General features: G+C 38.6%; 1 protein-coding gene and 1 pseudogene across 1 annotated transcript; one reads left to right on the top strand and one right to left on the bottom strand.

Annotated features, from left to right (window-relative positions):
- Positions 1-667: 667 nt before the first annotated feature.
- On the bottom strand, positions 668-24,507 carry LOC130739162 (DExH-box ATP-dependent RNA helicase DExH6-like; annotated as a pseudogene).
- LOC130739163 (uncharacterized) lies at positions 16,674-17,399 on the top strand. Its single transcript, XM_057591397.1, has 2 exons — positions 16,674-16,833; positions 16,945-17,399. The coding sequence occupies exons 1-2, from the start codon at positions 16,684-16,686 to the stop codon at positions 17,131-17,133; spliced, it is 339 nt and encodes a 112-aa protein (XP_057447380.1). The 5' UTR covers positions 16,674-16,683; the 3' UTR covers positions 17,134-17,399.
- Positions 24,508-24,714: the final 207 nt, after the last annotated feature.

Here is a 24,714-nt window from a genome sequence, read left to right as displayed (position 1 = left end):
CTATGGCTTAGATGTTTACCTTTTCTTTTTTGAAATGACTTAGATGTTTACCTAAACATATACTTATATACGACATAAGTTACTTTTTTTTATCACAATTATGAAACACTTTGTTTTACAAGATTATGTAACGGAACTATGTAACGTTTTGTTAAAAGTTAATTCAAATAACTCAATTTTCAATTTTTTTAAAGAGTTGAAACCAATGTTCTTCAGAAAATCGTCGAAGATTGAACAGGTCAAGGCGCCGACTTTGATGGTCAACCTGTTGATGAACCAGTAGTAATTAAAAAATATCTTTATAATATTACTATATTATAGGAAAATTTTAAAATAATAACATTTTAAATTACTACAGGTTGTTATCTTATTTTATATGATGAAAACTAAATAATGAAGGGTTAAAAAAGATTTTTAAATAAATAAAATTTGAAATTTAACAAGTTCAACTCAATTTTCATTACCGGGTTTAGACATGTTCTTAAATCCACAAGTTTCTTGAGCTAACTGAACCGGTCAATAGACCAATTCTCGGTCAGACTCAAACAAATCCGGTTTTCAAAACACTTGTTGAAACATACACAATATAAATAGACACATGTATCAAGTGAGGTGATATGTTATCTAAACTATAACCGCAGAGAACCTTAACTATAAATTGTCAAGATTAAAACATAAAATCATTTTTTTTCAAAAACCATGTGATCATCAAACTACTCTTTTAATATCCATCACTCATGTATGATTGTACGGACGTGGCTTCTCATTTCATGTTCCCTATTTTTTTTAAGAACAGAAGTACTTTATCTCATTGATACAAATTATCAACTATAAACTATTCTAAGACTCGTATTTCTCATTGTTGTACTTCATCTCCAACAGGTACCCAACGGAGTCTAACAAGTCCAACATGATCCTCAGTCAAAACTCTGATACATTCAGAAGGAGGGACATCGAGCACATGAAGATCACCCACCTTAGTAGTGTGTGCATACTTCGCCAAGCAGTCAGCAACCATGTTAGCTTCACGAAAAGTACTGGAAAGTCGAACAGTCCAGTCCCCTCTGCTCATCAACTCAACAATGGACTGTTTAATACTAATACAAGGGGCAAAAAGACACTTCCGTCTGCCCAAAGTAAAATCCACCGCCATTCCGGAATCAGACTCAACCCACAGCTTCGAAATGCCCTTTTCCCTACCAAGTTTGAAGGCATTGAGAATACCCGACAGTTCAGCCAATAATGCGCCAAAAAAATCTCCTGACACACCACTGAAAGATGGGACAAAAAAAAGTTGTCACTCACACTTATTATAGACACAAGCTTGTGTAAGAAAGAAATGACAGTAATATTAAACCATTTCCCACTTATTATTAGTTATTGGGTGAAATTCATACGGGGTCATACTGGATAGAGCGAGACTCCTACCAAATAGCGAGTAGGACGCGCACAATTCGCATGAGTTTCATCCAATAATAAAGAAAAAAAGGGTGTTAAAAATTTATTTTTAGCATTCCTCAAAGCCTTAATTCACTTTATATAAGCAAAAAAATTACCCGCAGAAATAAGGTCCAAGATTTTGAACAAAGCAGAAGCACCAAGAACCTGTGGCATCACGAAAAACTCCTGCACAGGTAGAGATCTCCGAATGTGGCACATAGCTGCCATCTGTGTTAGCTTTTATCCATCCCGTCTCAGGAGCGGTCCACTCAACCTCAACCATCATGCCTGAGTCTGCTAATTGTCCAGAAATGAAAAATTAGAATTACACCTTCAACTAATACTGAGGAGGGAAAAAACAAAAGATTTAGATCTTCACCACAGACCTATTGGAGTAATCTGACTTGTGGGGTCACTTGGACTTTATATACATATGGGTGTGGATGCGTTTTCTTCAAAAGGCACACTAGTAAAGGCTGCATCATGATATACAAGTTCTGAATGATATTCTCCTGGACCCTTAGCCACATGCACAGTTGAAATTGTGCAAGCTGAACTTATTGCAGTGTTCTGACTTGTTAAATCACTTTGATTTTCTATGCCTTCGAATGTAGATATGCTAAGGCCTGAAGAAGGCACAGCACCATGATTTGTAAGCTCTTTCCCTGGTACTTGCTTGCCTAAATTGGTTGCATTTACGGTGGTAATCAGAGAGTCAGCACCATCTGATGTCTGTGGTATGCCAGAGAGTCCATCACAAGATAGAATGCAAGCTAAGGCATTCATTGCAGCCCCTAGAATGGGAGGAAGAACAAACTTTGAATGTGTCACCTGAAATTGAAAAAATATGTTAAAGCAGATTGACAGAAAGGAATGAGGTGGCTAAAAGCTCATCGGAAACAGTAGGGAGAAATAAAAGAAATATCAGGCTACTTTGAATAAAATTGCTGCTGACAATTGGTTTCTCAAGTAGTTAATGTGAGAAATATCAAGTGCTTTTGACCGAAAATCGAGCCATCGGTCAACGATTACTCTAACTATATTATCAGAAGACTTGTCTCCTTCTTTAGAATCCTTGATTGATGTAACAGCAATCTCTTTGCAAAGCAGTAATAATGGAAGTGGTCCAACAACACTGCAGTTACTTATGCTCATACCCCAGTCATCACGAGCAATCTCATCATATGCAAGTAAAGAGAAACCAAAATTTTTCTGAGAGAACAGTTTAAAATTCACGGAATGACTAGTCAAGCCAATTTCATTACAAGTTTCAGTTTTGACAAAAACCCTTTTTCCACTTTCAATAGGTAAAGATTTCCCAAGCACTGGATACATCCCTGCTACCAGAACCGCATTGAGTACACCAGGGTCATGGGAATTCAAGCAATAACTTGATACATCATCATGAATAAGCCCATTTTGAAAAAGTTCAGTTGCTAATTCCGTACGCATGCTGGATAACATATGCATAGTGCTTTGAGAGACAAAATATTGAGAACAAAAGCGCTCTTCTAGACCCATTCTGGTTGAATTTTGCCAGCATTCAAACACCGCTATTATAGACAAATGATCACTACAACCCCCATACAATCAAGCAAGCTCAAATCTGGCAGCTGCGGCTCTCTTCTTTTCATCATGTAAAACTGGATGTGTGAATGGGTCGTCAAATACAGATGCACATGCCAGAGTTAAAGCTGGATCAAGACAATTCATCAATATGGAAAAAATAAGCATCCTGCCTGCTAATGGATGGACAGGAAGAGAGTCAAGCTTCTTCCCTAGCTCAGTTAATTTTTCAGACTTTGACAACACCCCAATTCTTTGAAGAACTGCAACAGCATTTTCTATAGACTTCAAATCTGGAGAATCTAATGTTTGACTCAAAAATGCTTCAATTCTGCTGCTTGGATCAAGCAATTTTACCTGTCACAGTAAAGAAGGAACAAAGAGAATCAAATAACATGTGAGGGTTCAGGCATGTTATTACAATGCAATTAGAACACCCTAGTGATTTTTGACTGGGAAGTATAAGAAACTGAAATAGGGTAATATAACAGCTGAGGATAAGAAAAGAAAACATTTTATGCTACTGGTCCTGTATTCCTATTTAAAATTGTAAAAAGGAAAGAAAATCCTATAAATGACATTGCTAATCAGAAATAAAAGCTACCATAATAAAACAGATTAAATAAGGAATAAAAATTTCTTGCTAGTCATTCCCTTCAGATAAAGTTTGATCCAAGTTCTGTTCCAGTAATTAAAAAAGGAGAAAAGACTAAGATTACTTATAAATCAGTAAAGAATAGAAGGATCAGTATGGTCATTGACAAAAAAAAAGTGATATCTAGTGTGCCTTGAAATGATCTTTCCAAACAAAGCACTCATACCACAGAATTCATCATAACAGCAATTTAGAATTTAGAAATTCTAATGAACCACTTTCATGGATTGGCAAGTTATCTATTTTCCCTATTTCAGTGAATATCTTTAGAAGACAAAGAGAGACCTTCAGAGTTAAGTTAAATGGAAAATTGTGGAAATGATGGAATCAGCGTAGATTCCAGGATGTAGCATTGAAGGTTTATTTATTTTATTCATTTGCATCATAAGACTTTTGGGGATAGCATAATTTTTTTATCATTTAATCATGAAGAATCACCAAGACTTTTGAGTTGCCAGTAAGGAAGATGGAATACCTGCAGACAAAGATCCTCAATAGGCAATCTCTTAATTTCAGGAACAAGAAAATCTGGCAACAAAGCTGCTTGAACCTTTGAATACAGATGATAGCAAATTCCAGGTTGACAGAGGCCAGCATGTCCCTCTCGTTGCTTGGCACTTGCTTTTGAAACCCATGATGAATGAAGAGTAAATGCATTATTATCATAACTCTTTTCTTTCACACGTCCAGTGTCTATAACATACACTATATCATCAATGGTGATAGAAGTTTCCGCAATATTGGTAGCGAGAACAATTTTGCGGCAACCATGATGTATGGAACCATTGAATGCAGAGATATGACCATAAACTTCTCAGTATCATTGAAAAATGGGGATGCAAGTAATCTCTCACGAGTTTTATGTATAACATCCAAACAAGGAAGAAAAACTGAAAAACAAGAATGCCTCCATCTTTTGAATCAATACATATTTTTCTTATCAGCTGCGTTGTTAAAACAACATCAAGAAGTTCAGGGCTGACTGTTTTCAGATTCTTAAGAAATTAATTCCCTTCCATATAGGAAAAATCAATATTTATGTGCTTCTTCAGTAATTCAGCGGCTACTTGCTGGTTTTCTTTCACAGCAATATCCAGTGCAGTTGTTCCATCTTTGGTCCTTAAATGGCAGTTTGCCCCTATGGATAAGAGCATGCACATATCACCCACTTTACCTTTTCCGGCAAACACCATTAAAGGATTCAAGCCAGTTAACGAATGCTGATAATTGAAGACATTCAGGCCTCCAGAAAAAACAATCTCTAACAGTGGGCCCCAGTCATCATTAGACCAGGCCAAATTAATAGCTTTATCTAGAGAAATCTTATCTTCCTGACTTAGCTCATGGTTACTATCAAGATGATTATCTTCTCCGAGTTTTACAATGGAAAGTACATCCTCCAAATAGTAACTTCTGACCTGAAGACAGAAGAAGTGGACATTGCAGTCAAGCTTGACTAAAGTGGTAGTTAATTCTCAAGACAAAACAGTATGGGTACCGGATATGTGAGCCCTGGAACATGGATAATGGGGAATTCACCAAAATATCGGGAAAATCTTGCAGCAGCAGCAGCATCAAGGCTTGCACCCATTAGTATCTACCATATATAAAAACAGAAGGAGGGAAGATAAGGGTTACAATTACAAATATTAGCAGAAGATTGAAAGACGATATGCATATGAAGTTAAGATAAAAAAAAAGGATTGGATGAGCAAGAGACAAAAGTTGGATGAGAAAGAAACAGAAAAAATTACAAGTATCAAACATTGAACTGACCAGACGTAGATGGGGATTTGAAGGGAGCATCTGTCTGCATACAATTTTAAAAAATCAGAGATATTAGTCCAAAAACCAGAGAAACGTCCTAGGTGAGTGATCTTATACAAGCTAAAAGTCTAAAAAACACCTGTGAAAGGAAAAGTGGAAAAAAATTCTGAAAAAAATATTAGTTTTCATGAAAAAGAAACAAGAGCCAATTAATTTTTTCGATGAACAGATTGTTTATAAGCATGCAGAAATATAAGGGGAGAAGAAAGAATTAGCATATGTAAACAAAAAAACAAAATCTAATCTATTGCGAACTAGAGATCCCTAACCTACAGTAAATTTTATAACCGATTATGTAATAGGGTTATATTTTGGTATTTAATGAAACTACCCAACAAAATGAAAAGTTGATAAGGTCCTTTTACTCTAACCTGAGGATTGCCAATAAGAGGTCTGAGTATCGGTCCCTTTCATGAATTTCATCCTGAAAAATAAATGATAGTCATCTAATTTTGCAATTTATAATGGTAATTATAGTGACAGCGACGATCTTAGGCTCTACTGTTGTCACTTTCCTAAAATATAAATAGAGAAAAAAGGATCTTGTTTCAAACCAACTTGCTAAATATCAGACATCTGTGCCAATTTATTCGAGCATAATTTCTTTAAATAATGTCTAAGAAACTAGGAGGTGTACCCAGCCAGGTTTGAAGTTTCGATTAATGAAGGAATTCGGAGTATTCATACATAATAAGTAGTTCATGGTCATCCTAACAAGAAAATCAAGTATGTACTGAAGATTAAACACCAAAAAACTGTGTTTCAGTTCCTGAAAAAATACCATAATTATGTGAGTAATGCTAGAAATGTCATCCTTCGCAGACCGTGTCCTTAACCAACAGGAACCTTTAGAAACCAAAACCTTTAGTAGAACTTCAGTAGTACACAGGATGATTGATGATTGCCTTCCACCTCTACATTCTAACGGTATCTGTATTATTGTTTAAAATATAAGCCAGTATCCAAGTATATGAGATGTGAAGTGTAATAAATGAGCAATGCAAGAAAATATGTACTGAGAAAAAGATAACTAGTGCTTGTAAATGAATTCGCGTATTCAACAATATCAGAAGTATAACTTATACACTCAGTTCTAGCTAGGCTTTAGTGGCTTCTGTTGTAATGGATCTCTAAAAACAGTTTTTTGAGTCTGTTACACTGTTAAAAACACTTTTGAGTCAGTTCGTTACAGGGCATGTGATTCAGCTCGAGTATAAATCAAGTCACCACAGTATTACCATTCATTCAATGAAAACTCTATTCAGAATACATCGAACACTTCTTTTTCGCCTTCCCCAACTATGTGCTTTACAATCAAGTCTCGGACTGATTGTTTCTCAAAGCTTTTTGTTGTGCCAGTTTTCCCTTTCTCTGATAGGGATTAGGGAGTGATCACCGGTCATACATGTGTACAATCGCCGTCGTTGGAATTAGACTCCCGACAGGCACATCCGTTCGCCAATAGACACAACCATGATGGAAGGACACAACAGTTCCCCAACAGGCGCAACCATTTGATGAACAATAACAACTAGTTCTGAGTAGTTATGGTGTATCTATAAACAGGGACCAGATCTGAATGTTTAGGTTAGTTATTGAGAAATTGGTATTTTGGGACCTGGACTCCCGAATTTCCAGTAAATTATATTTCATCTTTCCGTTCTTATCAATTTAGTATCAGAGCATCATCTAGGTGTTGAGGTATTCTTCATTTCAATTATGAGCAAGAGTAGAACTGAGGGAAGCCAAGATCCAATGAAGAAAATATTAGAGATGTTAACAGCCGATGGTCAAGCCCGCAAAGCCGATCGACAAGACCGTGAAAGGGACCGTCAACAATTCGAATTACACTTCCAACGCTTGGAGACCATGGTGGAAAACGTGTTGAAGAAATTCCATCCAGAAATGGATCCTGACATACCAGTACCAATTCAAGATGAGGAAGAAGAAACCGATTTAGAATCGTCTGAGAGTGAAGGAAAATAATCTGGGGTAACTAAATCAGAAGTCGGTGCAGAAAAGAGACAAGATACAGGGGGATGAGAAATCTTGAACAAGAAAGCAATACATGAGTGGAAAACCCAAAAAAATCTTTGGGTGGAGGAACAAGATCAAGAAGAAAGGAGCTATTGTGGTGGCGGAGAAACCCAGGATGAGAAGAGGGTAGGCCAATAGAGTAGAGACAAAGAACGTCCAAGACTTAGGAGTTGCATGCGGTTCAAGCGACCTCCAAGGACCAAGCCACCTCTGCCAGATACACGGTGGATAAATCTTTGGTGTGAACAGTCAAAAATGTCCTCTATAGGCTCAAACAAGCAGATGTGATCCCTCCCTTTTTACCTTCCATGGTTTTGGGTACCGTATTTTCATCCTCATTTATGTGGATGACATTATCATTTTTGCTGACTCACCCTTTAATCCAGCAGCTCAGCACCAAACATAAATCCACCTTTTCTCTCAAGCAACTTGGGAACTTATAACTTCCTTGGTATGCGGGTTCATCATCTCAAGGACGGTTCCATGCTTCTTTCAAATCAAAATAAATTCATGACCCACTTGCTAAGGTTCATATGAGGATGAAAACATGGGGCTCTCAACTCCAATGGTTTCTAGCCCCAAGTTAACCAAACATGGGGTTGACTATCTTGAGGATCCCATTCTTTAGCGATCTACTGTGGGGGCACTTCAGTATGCTACCATTACACGCCTGGAGATATGCTTTGCTGTCAACAAGGTTTGCCAATTCATGACACAGTCCCTCGAGGACAATTGGAGTGTACCCTTGAGATATCTCAATATTCTCTTAACTACCTTCCCGTGGGCTTCAAAAGGTTGGCCCATAAATTGGCAGACTTTATTCACTGCAAATGACATTTCTGGCCAAGTGAGAGTAGCATATTGGAGTGCTCCACAATTTATCTGAAGACAGAAGGGTTCTCAAAATAACCTGTACTGTGTTAGCTAACTTTACCGCCACCGACATAGGACATGAAATCCCCTTTGCATCCTGCACATTAGCTTTTTTCCAGCAAATCAGTAACACATTTTGACTGATTCAGGAGCAAATAACCATCCTTCAATCTGTGAAATTCAACCCCCAAAAAGTAGTCATTATTTCCAAAGCATGAGAGAAAATTCTGGGTTCAGCTTAGGATAAGCTGCTGAATGAGTGTAAGAGGACCCCCCATGATAATTATATCATCTACATGCACCAAAATGTAAATACAGAGTGATTTAAGATGAAGTGTGAATAAAGAAGGGTCACAGCACTTGCTAGGAATGAAAACAAACTGTATGAGGGCAGTCTGTCATACCAAGCCCTTGGGGCTTGCTTAAGCCCTACAAAGCCTTATGCAATATGCAAACTAAGGACTTATGAGCAGCCTCAAAACATGGAGGTTTGTTAAGTCTGTTACACTGTTAATTGAATTTGTAACAACCTGTAACCAACTCAGCTGAGTCAGTTACAGGCCATGTAATTCAGCCTGAGTATAAATCAACCAAACACTGTATTACCATTAATTAAATGAAAAATCTTAACAGAACTCATCAAACACTCCGAATTCTCTTTAGGTGGTTTAAATTTTCAATATTTATTGATAAAAAGCCATAAGTTCTATAAAGAAAGAATCATTTGCATACAAAAATAAAAAATAAGGAGTACGAGAAACAACATTCTGAATCATTGATCAAGATTCATTTAGTTAATACTTAAATGGAATTGATTTTAAGAGAATAGATATTGAAAAATTTATTTAAAAATAATTGATGTTAAAAGTGTTAGAAGTCCCACATTGGTTAGAGATATGGCCAAACAAATAAAAAGAATTAATCAGTGTTAGATAAAGATAATTTTAATGTTGCACTAAAAGCAAGAAAAACTTGCAACATTCAGAAGTGATTCTAAAGCTTAGAATCAACTGTTCTTTTAGGGTAAATTAGCAGGCAAACATGTTCCAAAATAATAAGAAGAATCAGGTCTAAGTTGTCAATCACAGTTATACTCAATGGAAACCATAAAGCAAACAGGAACGAGTGGGGGGGATATTTCCTTAATTTAATAATGAGTCAAAATAATGGTCCAATCCAGACTGTATCAATGTTCAATTGTCAGATGGATCAAATCCAGAGCAAAAGAACCTCAAAACCTTTGCTGACAAAGATAAATGAAATTACCTTGTATCCAACATTGTGTCCAATACTCTCTCCCCTCTCACAGGAGATTCTCTCAGAAACTAGACACAAAGAAAGGAGAAAATAATTTAATATGGTATGAACAGAAAACTTTAGAATTAAGGTTGCAAAATATGCACACCTGAAATTGCAGAGATATGTCGAGGTTGAGTACAAACTATTTTACAGACCTCGCCCTTACACCACATATGATCCAAAATATATTGTGGAACCTGAATCACATTTGATGTTAAGTTGAAGAAGACATTGAAAATGCATAGAAATATTATTGAACTTTGAAAGATCCTGGCTAACTCAAAATCAAAAGAAATCAAGAACTTAATATTGTGTCTCCGCTCTCCAATTATGAATCAACAAAGAGATATTAAGACTTCATAGTTCATAGCAATTAAGACAAAACATAAAATCAACCAAACATCATAAGATTCTTAAACATAGTTCCATGTCAAGACAAACACTATAATCATCACCAACTTAGGCATTCCATAATATCAAATATCTTCAAGCTAGATAGGTTCTTACATATAAAACAAGAAGTTAAATAAAACAATGAGAGGAGGATAATAGATCCTCCATAAAAACTAACAAAGAAAACAAAAAATAGAGAAAACGGAAAACATTATTCAAGCAAAGCAACCCAATCCCTCAACATATCTGTAAAGGAAGCCCTGTAGCAAAAAAAGAAAAAAGGAGGGTGTGGTTTTAGACCATGTAAAAGCCAAATGACTTAGCTGCTCATAAGGCACCTAAGCATGGCAAAGATTGCACATTGCCAAAAAAAAATTGTTTATCTTTCTTTCTACCAATGTGAAAACAGATGTGGAACCTATTTAGAGCTCACACGACACATAATGCACATATCAGAGGAAAATTGTTATGTGTCGCCTAATCAGGGTGTTTGATCAACTTTTCACCGCTGTTATTAACTGCGGATGGCGGGTCATGGCAGAAAGCCAAAATCTCACCATACATGACAAATAATTGCGGAATATGGTGGAAATGGCGGCCATATGGTGGGATATCAGCCATGGCGGAAAGCCAAAAATCGCCATGGTGCGGCCGTGGCAGATATTTGATAACACTGCTTTTCCCACCTTGAGTTTACAAGGGAGAATGCTAAAATGCGGTTTATTAAATATAGGGCTGAGCACATTACCCAGACCCGCCCGCAACCCGAGAAAACCAAATAAAAAAATGTGCACACGGCCACACGGGTAGATCTGGACGGGTCAGCGGGTTTAAAAAACGGTCAGTGTTGGGTAAATTCGGTCGGATTCGGTTCAGAAAATTTACACCCAGCGATAACCGAATCTACATGTATAGCAGAAAATAATTGTATTATAGCATATTAAATATAAAGAAATGTCATGTTTGCTCAGGCTTTACCCGAAGACCAAGGAAAGATTGTGGCCCCAACCTAAAAAGTATGCTACTTTACAATTAAATATTATTACTTGTATTCAAAATCAAAACTAAAGCTGCTCCTCTGCATTCTACAGACTGCAACTTCCATCTTATCAACTATCAAGTGTCAACCCTCTCTCATTGTCATTATCATAAAGGCTTCTCCTTCTACACCCTTCGTCCAAATCAATTTACTTAGCTCTTTGTTTTTTCATTGCACAGCATTAGTGAAATTTCATCTTCACCATGTGTTTCCTCTTCTTAACGGAAATGCAAAACTATGGCTGTACATAAAAGGACCAACCAAGTGCGGTGGGAAGCTCGAGGCGCTGAGCTGAGAAGCATGAAAGTTTACGGTGGCAACATCTCACAGTGTGGGTGGCTCATGGCGGCGAGGAAAGGAACATTTGGGTCATGATGGCAAAGACTCAACATTTCAGTTTCTCTTCCTCATATCGGGAATTAGATTTCCCACCCCTGGGTTTAGAATTGCCACCCCATTTAAAAGTGGGGAAAAACCAATATTGCCCCTCCGTGTTTTAGTCCGAATGTCTCCGAATTTTCAAATGTCGGACTCAGTTAATAATAGAACAAAACTATCAATTCAGATTCACATTTGTAACGGGACAGAACATCAACTCTCGGACTGGTTCAGGAGAAGCGACCCAGAGGCACCCAAATCGACCCACACATCACGACCAAAAGCAACCAAGAATCATCTGTGATTCAAAACCGACCACACTGAGGTAATTTGTTGGAATCCACGACCAAGAATCATTTGTATTTTGAATCATGTGTATTTTGATGAGTTGGTGTTGTGATTTCAAATTTAGGGTTTCAAATTTAGGTATTTCAGATTAGGTTAGGTTTCGAATCCCTTTTTATGAGTTGATTTGGTGAAATTTCATTCCTATTGTGATTTCTGGGGTATATGGGGTTCTGAGGTGCGAATTTGGGGATATTCGTACTCCGAATCTTGAAGATTCGAACTGGTTCAGGACTTCAAGATTCGGACTGGTTCAGGACTTCAAGATTCGGACTTGAGAGATTCAGTACTGTCTCTCCTATTGCTTCTGTTATTGTTTTTCATGATAAGATGAATGGGGTGAAGATAATTTCCATGCTTTTGGCTATCTTAGGGTAGTGGTTAAGGACATAACCAACTTGAGATTTCACATTTGAATTTCATAACATTATTTGAATTGTATTGAAATTTCATAACATTAGTTTACTGTGTATACTTGTGGATTGCTTCAACTAGTTAGTTACTCATTACATAGCTATTAATCTGTTTTCCTTATTTTTTCTGATAGATTATGGCGAGGACAAAGCAAACTAAGAGGGTATCGTCTGAAGAGTTGGCCGATCGTCGTGCCTATCTCCACGCTTCTCATAGGCGAGGTGATCATGATACAGATGTGTCGACTTCTCGGAAGCGGGCTAGGAAGGGTGCTAGGAAGGGGGCTCCGAAGGCGACCACTGAGGTTCCTGCCCCTGCTACTGAGGTTCCTGCTACTCAGGTTCCTGATACTGAGGTTCCTGCCCCTGCTACTGAGGTTCCTGCTACTCAGGTTCCTGCTACTGAGGTTCCTGCTCTCTCGACGCCTGAGGTTACTGCTACTGAGGTTTCTCCTCAGTCGACGCCTGAGGTTACCGCCCACGATACTGTTGAGCCTTCCACCTCTTCACTTGATATTGATGCAGTTGAGGAGCCGGAGTCGGAGTCGGGGTCGGAGTCGGGGTCTGAGTCTGAGATTGAGGGTGAGGATGTAGAGGTAGAGGATCCGAATATGCCGCCGCTCCAGAGAGATCCACCGTTTCCTGGTGGGCCGGTTGAGTTGTCACTTCTGCAGCATTACCCGGATCACATAGCGCCGTGGACGTGGCATACCCTACTAGGCACCACTGACCCTCGTTATTCTGAGCGAGGTGATTTGAGGCTTGCCACTGCTGGTACGAAGCTCGGGCTGATGACGTGTGAGGGGGACAATTACAGGGAGGTCCGCTTGATTGTGGAGAGGAGCGGACTGTATCCACTGATCAGGTGCAGCTATGTAGAGACGGATCCAGGGCTTATATCGGCCCTTGTGGAGAGGTGGCACGAGGAGACTAGTAGTTTCCACATGCCATTTGGGGAGATGACTGTCACCCTTGACGACGTCTCCGCTCTTCTTCACATCCCGGTTGGTGGGAGATTCTACACTCCAGGAGTGGCCTCGAGATATGATGTGGCAGAGACCTGCGCTTTGCTGTTAGGGGGGGATGCAGATTTGTACATGGCTGAGTTTGATAGGCTTAGGGGTCCGACTATGAGGTTCAGCTTCTTGCGAGACCTTTACCCGAAAGCTGTTGCAGGTTTGTTTCATTCATTATCTGAACTTTTTCCAACTATTATTTATATTTACTTAATCATAATTGGTATTACATTGTAATGTAGAGGGGCGGTATGAGCATGCAGCCAGGATGTACCTGATGCATCTTGTTGGCGCGACATTGTTCGCCGACAAGAGTGGGGGGTACTCATTCTCCGCCCGTTGGATAGGCATGCTACAGGATCTTGAGCGGGTGTCGGAGTTCGCGTGGGGCGCCATGGCCCTTGCCACGTTGTACGACCAGCTTGGACAGTCTTCTCGCAGCGGGGTCAAACAGATGGGCGGTTACACTTCCCTGTTGATGGCCTGGGTCTTTGAGCACTTTCCAGACAGGCTCGTTCGCCGGTATGCGAACCCGGCTTACACAGAGGACCAGCCCAGAGCTCGTAGGTGGACAGAGTCACGGTCGGGGCATGCTAGGCTTGACGAGAGGCGAGTACTACTTGATGAGTTGACGGCCGACGACGTCACTTGGACTCCATATGAGGCCCACAGGGAATGGCGACAGCGGGATGAGAGGGCTTTGTTCTCAGGCTACATTCGGTGTCCCTATCCCCCTGCTGTGCGACCTCATCTTCCGGAGCGGGTCATGCGACAGTTTGGGTATATACAGACGATCCCGCGCCACCCTAGTGAGATGGATAGATCTCCCGCAGCTGAGGCTGTTGATGCGGCATTCGCAGGTTATGTGCAGTACTTGTTCCCTGAGGGCGACCCTGCTATAGAGGATAGGGATGGCAGAGAAGCCCGAACCCATGGGCACCCGACCCGACCCGACCCGATTTCTTGGGTGAAAACCCGAGTTAAATGGGTTCGGGTTCGGGTTCGGGTTTTACCCGATCACTGTAACTGTTTTCGGGTTCGGGTTTGGGTTTGGCCAAACCCGAACCCGACCTGAACCCGGCTCAGTATAAGTGAAATTCCAGATATATCCTTAGGTATATATATGTTATTAGAATAGAATTAGGTTTGAGGTTCCAGAATCCTCTTCAAGTCCACGCCGTTCTCCAGTTCTCCTCTTCCAAATTCCAATCCTGCTCCTCCACGCGAATCCTTCTATGGGACAGGCTGTGGGCGGTTACATGGATTGGTACGCTAGAGTGTCTCATTGTTTCATCATACCGGATGAGAGGAGGATTGATCTCAGTGCCGTGGTAAATTTTAAATTTTATTTCTATTTTCTTTATGCACTTATGGTTTTCTGTATGTGATTTACTAACAGCGTTTTTTTTATTATTTACTTTCAGGCTGCTTTGCGTAGGGCTTTAGAAGTCCTTGAGTTGTCACTTGAGGTGGATGATGCTTTGCTGCCAGACACACAGGCCCGCGCTTTAACGGAGAGAGCACTTCGCATCCTCCAGGACTTGGCTGGGACACAGGGCGTTGCTTACGCTGCTGGGAGAGGAGGTCTGGGAGCAGGTGGCCGAGTAGGTGGCCGAGCCGGCGGCCGAGCAGGTGGCCGGGAGGGCGGCAGGGCAGGAGCCAGGGGAGGTCGTAGGGGTAGGGGAGGTCGTCGGGGTAGGGGACAGTAGGGGACATTAGTTGTATGAGCATTTTGTTTGTTGACATTACTATTATGATATTAGGGGACTATGTATTTTGCACTACTATTTCGGATTAGTATGAGTTTTATCTTCACTTTAACGTATATTTTTTTTTATTTTTCACTTTTACCCTAAACCCTAATAATTTGTGAGCTTTATCTTCACTTTAACATTTTTTTTTTTCTTTTTCACTTTTATAATCAACCCTAATAATTTTAAAAATCAATAACTTTTATAACCAACCCTAATAATCAACCCTTGTAATGGAAACCAAAACCTGGCACTCAACAACACAAACCCTTGTAATGAAGTTTAATCTTCAAGATATAATCCGAAACTTCAACCTTCGGATCAGTATGAAACTTCATCCTTCGGATTAGTATGAAACTTCAACTTCCGGACACCTCTGACAGATTCTACCACCTTTTTCAGCACCATTACTCCATAGCTTCACCTACCTCACCACCATTATGGCCTGCATAAACTCCTCAACCACCAAACCACCCCCCATTACATTTCACTTCTGATCACCCTCACTCCCTCACTTCCTCTTTTCTTACTACCCCTCAACCCCCCACCACCATCATTGCACCACCAACAACAACCTTCATGCACCACCAACAACAACCTTCATCAACCAGCACCACCTTGGTATGTATCATTGCATCCATTATAATTTGCCAATAATATACGTTTGTTTATATTTTCTACCATTTAAATTTCTCTTCATTTTTTGCCACCACCATCACTTCAACTTTTCTGCCCCGACATAAATCCGAATGTTCAAGTCTCGGATTAGTACGAAAGTTATAGTCTCGGATTAGTACGAGAGTTATAGTCTCGGATTAGTACGAATGTTCATTATACGGACTGTTAACCAGTGGCAGATTGGTTTATGCAGGCAGTATGACGAGCACATTTTTCTATGATGATGAAATGCTGCTTCTAAAACAAGATAATGATGTCAGTGAAGGAATGTTGCTTCAACAACAAGATAATGTTCAGCCTATAAGTGTGGATACCACTCATTTATGGTCGACCGATCAGGTATTCATTGCGTATACCATAATGACATTATTGTTTAGTGATGCTTGAATTGATTACTAATTTTAAAATGATATGTTACCACTGTACAGATATTTGAAACTGTTGATGACCTTAAACAATGGGCTAAGAATGTTGGGAAGGACAATGGATATGCGATTGTGACTGGAAGGTCTGATTATTCCAGAAAAGGTGGAAATATGTATATTGTTCTGCGGTGCTCGAAGCATGGTGTGTACATCCCGTACAAGGACCCTAAGTCCTTCAAGTACAACTCCACCGGATCACAAAAATGTGATTGTCCTTTTAAACTTAAAGGACGACCTACGGAGGGTGATAAAAATTGGTGGCTGAAAGTGTTGGAAGGGGTACACAACCATGAACCAGCTAGATCTTTGGTTGGCCATTCCTATGCTGGTCGACTAACAGAAGAAGAGAAGGTTCAAGTCGACAGCATGAATAACAATTGGGTCCCACCGAGACACATGTTAGGGAAGAGCTGATTGTAGAACTCACACTCTATGAGAAACACTATAGACGCATGTGGGGTTATGATGTGGTACAAGCCATGCACAATCGTCTCACTCTCCCTCCTGATGGTAGAGCCACTAAAGCCAAATGGATGCATCTACCGGAGATGGGGTACCTTATTGCTAACCGGTTTCGGGTGGTTTTCATCTCCATCTCGTTAAAATCTAGTTACACTTACCTTCCGATGAGAGGAGGCGCCCCACCGTTAGAACATCCTGTCATAGCTATTGGTCATGTGACCAATCACTTTGTACAGGTATATCCTCAATTAAATACATATCTTCTTTTTTATTAATACACTCTCTTGTCACGTTAAACAATTTATATTGAAATATATCTAATTTTACTACTATACTCTTAAATGTAGCTGAAGTTGGTGTCTGGACATCCTATGCCGCCAATTGCTCCCCAATGGGAATACAACGTTGAAGAACCCGAGTCCGAATGGTGTAAACCGTATAAAGAGCGTTTGGATAGATTTATGGCTGAACACACTGTTTGGATTGGTCCTTGTGTTATTACCAACTTTGATTTAACAGACATAACAGAAGATTGATAATATGATTCATGTTTGTAATGTTGTAACCATGTCTGTAACCATATTATTAGCAAGAATATTTTCCTACATGTATTAAGACAATGCTCCAGTATTGTAACGAGGTCTGTTTGTCCCATATTATTGTCACTGCATTTTCACGCTTCTGTCTGTGACAGTATCTGGTTTTAGAGGTACGAATCTTGAAGTTTCATATTAATCCGGGTTTTCAACTCTCGGACGTCTTAAAAAGGGGGGGTGGTAAATTTAATTATGAATCAGTCCGGAACTTATAGTCCTGGATTGATCCGAAACTTAAAGTCCTGGAGTGATCCGAAACTTATAGTCCTGGATCACCCTTATCAAGCAGCAGAATGCCTACACAACCAACTCTGACCACCATCACTTACAATCTCAACCACCATCACTGCCTACACAACCAACTCTGACCACCATTAAATTGGATTATGTAACTTTTCCATTTTAAAGTCATGTTATATTTGCAGCAATTGGACTAAAGTCATGTTATTTTAACTGTAATTAAAGAATCCGAAGGTTTAACTCTCGGACTAGTCCAGAACATCAACCTCTGGACTGGTATGGAGGTTTAAGTCCCGGAGGGTATTCCCGGCATTTTTTTAAAAAGACTAGGGTGGCAATTCTAAACCCAGGGGTGGGAAATCTAATTCCCCTCATATCCATGGCTTCCCCTCTACCCCTCTAATCTTGGACTGTTATACTTGGCTTCCCCTCCAACATTTCACTTTCTCTTCTTCATTTAGCCCAATAACCGTGAAACCGACCCGCTCAAACCGTCAACCGACCAAACACGCACCCGAGTTATCTGAGGCTTGGATCGGTTGAAAATGGGTTGGGCTATGCATGATTCAAACCTGTTCAAACCCGGTATGTTTCACCTGAACCCACCCGAACCCGACCCATGCTCAGCCCTAATTAAATCCATACAGAAGACCAAATTGTTGATAATCTGACAAAGGCACAGTCTACAAAAGTTCACAACTCTCAACGAAAAACTCGGGGTGTTAGATCAATCATCCCAGCCTTGAGATTACAAGGGGGAATGTTAAAGTGTGGTTTGTGTTTGTGTTTGTGATATGTGTTTGTTGTGTTGCTGTGTAGTTTGAACTTTGAAGTTTCTATGCAGCCTTTTGCACGGTATAATTCCCACTTTAAGGCAGATAACTAACTTTTAGGGCTTGTTTGGGGGTCAGAATATGATAAGGACGGATAGGATAAGAGAGTTGGATAAGGACAGATAGATAGACTCTTATCCAAAACATGGGTTTAAGGTGGATTGGATAATGATAGTGAAGAGATAGATAGATAGATAGATAGATAGAGAAGGAGAAGAATAACAGGAAAACAGACTTTTGACTAACTAATCATAACAGTGAGTAGAAAGGCTTTTATAGCCCGGATAAAGAGTAACTAAGTCTAAGAACTTGTGCCAGCTGTCATATCTTGGTTTATAAAACTAACCGAAACTGCAAAAGGTCTATAGCTACTATACTCTATTAGATACTATATGATATGAATAGTAAGCAATGAATGACATTTCTTAGAATAAAACAGACATAATATTTTTTCAATTTTTTTTTAAGAGTTTAATTTTGATGCACCGACGGTGTAAAGTTTTTTTACACCGTCAACCAATCAGATTTCAAAGATGTGACATGTCAATTAAAGAAATTAAATGAAAAGAGAGATTTTCTCACATCCTTGAAATCTGATTGGTTGACGGTGTAAAAAAACTTTACACCGTCGGTGCATCAAACTTTTTCTCTTTTTTTAAATAGTCAATTTAACATAATTTTGTTTCATCTTTTATAAATGAGTATGTTTTGAAATTAACTAAAATTAATTTAAACTTTTTTATAAATTAGTCTATTTCTAAATTAAAATTATATAGGTAACAAATTGGTTTAACTTAGTAGTAGCAATTGATAAATAACAAGAGTTAATTAAATTTAAAAAATATATTAAATACTTCTATTTTTAACTAGTCTATACTCAAATTATAAAAAAATAGATAAGTAGAGAAATAATATTAACAGAGTACTAGATAGCAAAATAATATTAACAGAGTACTAGAAAGTGATAGAAAAAACTTATCTATCTTTATTATATAAGTAAAACCAATGTTTTTATCTTTTATTAAGTAGACTATTTTTAATTAAATTTGTTGAGTAACAATAATTTTAACTAAGCAGTAGCAACTAGCAAGTGATAAATAATAAAATCAATATATTTTTAGAATTAATATTTTTACATTTATAAATTAGTATATTTTTAATTATAAAAATAAAAATATTGAAATAATTTAATTTTGGGGTGAAGGTGAAAAGCGAATAGAAAATTGTAATCCTATCCTGTTGGGTTCTACTTCTAACCTAGCCTCCTCCCCTCAGGATAATTTTTATGATCCCATCTTCCGTGCACAACAAACAGCTGATGATATGATTAAGTATCATATCATGTCTCTTTATCCTACCCGCAAAAAGGGCTCTTAGTTACAATAGTCGGTTATAACAGATCACCTTACCTCTAGGCTCTATCAGAGAACTCTATAAAAATAATCTAGCACATTCCATGTATCATGTAACTGAATTCATTCATATACAGTGATACAATTCTCAGATTCTCGCACAAATTTTTTTTCTCATTTTCCTCCTACCAGTTTAGCACATCACAAACTCTAATACACAGCCTGTGTACAGTTTCTTTCTTTTCCATATAAGGAGCACAATAATATAGATATGTAAAGGAAACAGGATAGGGGGATTTATATCAAAAGCATGTATCTAGAATGGACAAATCATAAAAAACTACAACAGTAAAAGGACTATTTAGAAGCAGGCTCATTGATAAATTCACATAAATGTAGTCATACAAACAGTAATAAAGACAATGCAACGAACTAGTAACCTGAGTGGTCTTTCCACAACCAGTCTCACCAGATATGATAACGACCTGCTTTAAAACAATAAAAAGATTAGTAAGACTGAATAACATGGAAAATATTCAAATCCAACTAAACTGTCATATGTAACTGGACTTTTAATCAAAATAGTACACAACAATGTCTGAAATATTCAACATGTCAATGAAATATCAAATAAGTATTGGTATTACAATGGTGTGTTGCAATCTGTAACCAAGCTACCAAGTGTATGCATGTCCAATGTAAATTTTACCATGTCAAAACATTAAGTTAACCTGTTGAGATTCAATAGTTGATAAAATGACATCCCTAAACAATGGAATTGGGAGCTTAGATCTCTTTTCAGTAATCTGCATGAAAGGAGAAAAAAAACTCATTGATTGTCATGACTTTTCAATTGCAAGTGTTTCACATACAGAAGCTGATGAGCAAATAACACTGCAGTATCCAACCAATCAAAATCAACGAGAAGGACTATTTAAGTTTATAAAAGAGGGGGAAAGGACCTGTTTCAAGTAGTGGAGACTACTCATTCTACCAGCAAGGACCTTCACTTGATTAGTAATATCTAATTTGCTCATGTAGGGCCTAATGAAAAAATCATCTTCCTCATGTACCTTCACTTGATTAGTAATATCAACTTTGCTCATGTAGGGCCTAATGAAAAAATCATCTTCCTCATGTTGTCAGTAGTGTCACCATTTGTTCCATTCATCTCTACTGGAAATTCATCATTACCAGGTACTCAGGTAGATGATGCATTAAGAAACCACCTATTACCTTCTTTGACTCTTCAGAAAATGTAAAATGAGGAATATTATCAAAATCAGAAGGGTTCCATCCATTCTGATTTTGTGAACAGACAATTTCTTTATAATCCCATTCCTACACAAAACACAGGTCCAATTATCAAAAAACTATGTAAAAGTTAAAGAACACTTAAATGAGTAACTATTCCATTTCAGAAATTTAATGATTTTAATATAATTCTTGTGGGTTCACCTAATATACACAAGGATACCTTTGTGTAAGGTTGCACCACCTTGGTTTTACCTGCTATCGTAGATTTTTAGTAGATAACCCTTTTTTGATTTAAAAAAGTAATCTCTTTAAAATTTTGGCCTAAATTCTACTATGGCACAACAAATCTTATCTTCTCTACACTTTCTCTCTGGTTCACTGGTGGCTCCTCAACCACCAGGACCGGGCACATTGCCACCGCCGGGACTGCCGACATCACAGCCGCAGAACATACCAGCAAGAAGGGTACGAGGAGAGTGTCAACACCCAAATTCCATCGTGGAATGTTACAACTTACAACACCCAAATCCCATCATGGAATAACACCCAAATTCCAGAACCAACCATCATCAACGCCCCAACCATGTGTCTATGCAATCCAGGTGGAATCTGCAGCGGCAATACCCAAATCTCATCACCGTTAGCGAACTCTGCACAGCGGCCGTCGTCAGCTGCAAACGTCGCACTGCGCCATCACCCAAATCTCGTCGCCAACAGCGAACTCCATCAGGAAACCTCGTCTTCCTCACCAAGGTATGCATAATTGCCCCAAATGCTTCAGCGTTTGTTTCTCTATGCTCCATCCCTGACGTGTGGACTGTGGAGCATTGAACATGTGACAAATTTTTGGGTCACAATTTTGGGGATTTTCACCACCACCACCTACCCTCTTCAGCTTCTGCTACTGTAGTTTCTTTTGGGTCTTTGATTTGTGGGTTATTTCTGTTTGAGGATGAAAAGGTTGCCCATGAGGTGGATTCAGAGGAGCTCAAGTTGAATTCTTGAAGTGCAAGCTTGTGAGCTCGGCTTCTCCAACCAATCTTCTATCATCCCGGCCCAACGAAGAGTCATCCTCTCCTTGTTGCCACTTTTCTCTGCAATATTGGCACTATGGTTGTGGTGGTTGGAGTTTGAATTGCTCTCTTTTGGGGTGGTTTGGTTGAGAGACCCAATTTGTGGAATTTTGATTCGTCGACCTAACCATAAACGGCGTCTGCTATATAATCACCCTCCAAAGATTTTCAGTGTCTTTGAGCCCTTATGAACAAGCCAGAAAGATTCAAGTTTTAAGAAGAAAAAAACAATACAAAACCCAACTCAGATGAAACATCCAATTTTTTTTTGGTACAAAGAGCTAAAAGAAACAAAAGGCTAAAAAACTACTGCTGCCTTAGGAAAGCAGTTCCCAAGTGGTCAGCTAGCAACACCGGAGTAAGACCCTCCGGAGGCCTATCCCAATTCAGATGAAACATCCAATTCATGACAAAGATTCAGAAAAAAACCACTGAAACATAACAACTGTTTATGTAAAAAAAACAATTGCAGCTCATATCGTATTCCTACACCAAACAAATAAATAACACCAAAAACATAAAAATAAAAAAATCCTGGGTATTATAAGTCAAACCTTCATCTTTTGACGCTAAAAAAGTTTCTAATATCCGGAAAATCTGAGTGATGCTCAGCTCGATTCATCAACAATGTGAGTTGTATGGTGAGGTGGCTCAAGATCCTCTTTATTCTGCATATTTGTAAACATGTCAATATGAATGAAAAAAAGGAGTCATAGCGTGAAAAAGTCAAGAATACTCGAAGACTTAAAATCAAAACATAAGTCTGCCTATACCCGAATTAACTCTTCAGAAAATGTGACACGAGGAAGACCATCCAGCACCATAGTGGAGTCAACTGCCTTTTTTAAATTGTGAACCGACACTTTCTGTTTACCCCCATCCCTATAAAAATTGCAGGTTTAATATCAATAAAACAAAGGAGAAAAAAACAATATGAAAAGCTGATAAAAAATATCCAATACATTAGCAACAATTGCAATACAGGCATGAAATTATAATTCTTAAAAGATTTAAAAGGAAAATTTAGCTTGTGCTGCTTAGCACTCAACAAGAAAATGTACAAACAAGCCCCATTTTTTAGGATTCCTTAAGCACTAGATCACGTTCTCTAATGGGCAACTGATGGTCAAAATTGTACACTGCAGTCAAGATTCAGATCATGAATGGGACACATGGGGAAGACTCTCTAATAGGGAAATGCTACCAACCTCTTTTTTTGTTTTGTGAATAGATATTCTTGGTTTTGTCCCACCCCTAGACAAAAGGAAGGTTCGGTATCAATAAAAGAAAAAATGTGCAGCTGAAGAAAACAGATTGCCTAAGGAACTATTTCATTTCAGCATGTTAATACAATTCTTAAAGATCTAGAAAGGACTGTGTATCTGCTCCTCTTAGAAGTTAGAACTCACCGAGAAACTTTATAAATAAAACCCATTTTTTGGCAAAATAGTTGCACAGAATAAAGTTCTCCTTTAGTCAAATCATTAAAAGTGTACACTGCAAAAAAAAAAATATCATGAATGAATGCAGATAATAGATATAATTCATATAAGAATACAGAATGACATAAGCTATATCATCATCTTTAAAAGGTTTTGAATATCTATAAGTACTTCTGAACTAGGCAAAATGATTAGTAATTTAAAATATCAACCAGGAAATGCAAATCCTTATGCACTTTCGGCATGAAAACTGTTATAAAAACACACAAAAAATAAGAGGGGAAAAATAGCCATTCTAAGTTAATCCCACCTTCATCACTTGAAGCTATAAATTTTTCTAATATTTGGGAAGTCCAAATCGAAGCAAGCTGACTGGAAGTTATTCTTTTTCCCCGATATAAGTCTAGCTCCTTTCTGCACTTCCTTTTCCTTGATAAATTAGCCTGAATCTAAACAAAGTGGAAGCAAGTAGAGCCTCAGGGTCCACGAAACAAGCATACACGCAATAACACTCAAAGACTTGAATCCAAAAGAGGCGTACCCCAATACCTTAGTTAAGACCTCCCCATCTTTTTTGTAAATCCATGTATTAGCAGGACTCCTGCACAAAATGCAGGTGGTTCAATTTCAAGAAACCAAACCCCTAAACCACATTAGCAACTACTATTCCAATCCAAACATGCCGCAAGCGATTCGTACCATTACTGACCTGAGATTCAAACAACCAAGCTTCATGTTACGGCATAATTGCCTCAATACTCCACGCTCTTCAACAGACAAGCTACTTTCATATCTGTACAGTGCAGTCAAAATACAAACCATAAATGCATACACAACACAACAAGCATGAATCTGAAGTTGAATAAGGGAGCAAACTAGAAAGTGAAATTACCTTGATCGTTGGAAGCTTTGAAATCTTTCAAAATCTTGATGAATTTTAACAATTGAGCCTTGAAGGTTTCATCAATGAAGGGGATTGAAGGCTGCTGTGAAGGCACTGGCTCCTCTTCTGCTTCCGCCATCTTGAACGACAACGACAACAACCTTGACTGTGTACACTGGAACGGTTCTGTTCGGCGGGATTTCTCTGACGCCACCCTTTTTCTCTATCTATGTATGTCCTGTGTGCAGTGACGTGTCTTATTCACACGTGGGAGTAGGGGTGCTTCATAAACTTAGGGTTAATTTTAGGCTTAATACATAAGAATGCCCCTGAAATTGTAAAGGGAATCAGTTCCAGGGCCTGTAAAATTTTCGCATCAAATTGGGTCCCTAAGAAAATTTTTTTAATTCAATTAAGGCCAAATCTCAATTTTGTCCTAGT

This window comes from Lotus japonicus, chromosome 2, assembly GCF_012489685.1.
Source record: "Lotus japonicus ecotype B-129 chromosome 2, LjGifu_v1.2".
NCBI lineage: Eukaryota > Viridiplantae > Streptophyta > Magnoliopsida > Fabales > Fabaceae > Lotus > Lotus japonicus.
Note: the sequence above shows the minus strand (reverse complement) of the source record. Positions and strands in the feature narration are given on the sequence as shown.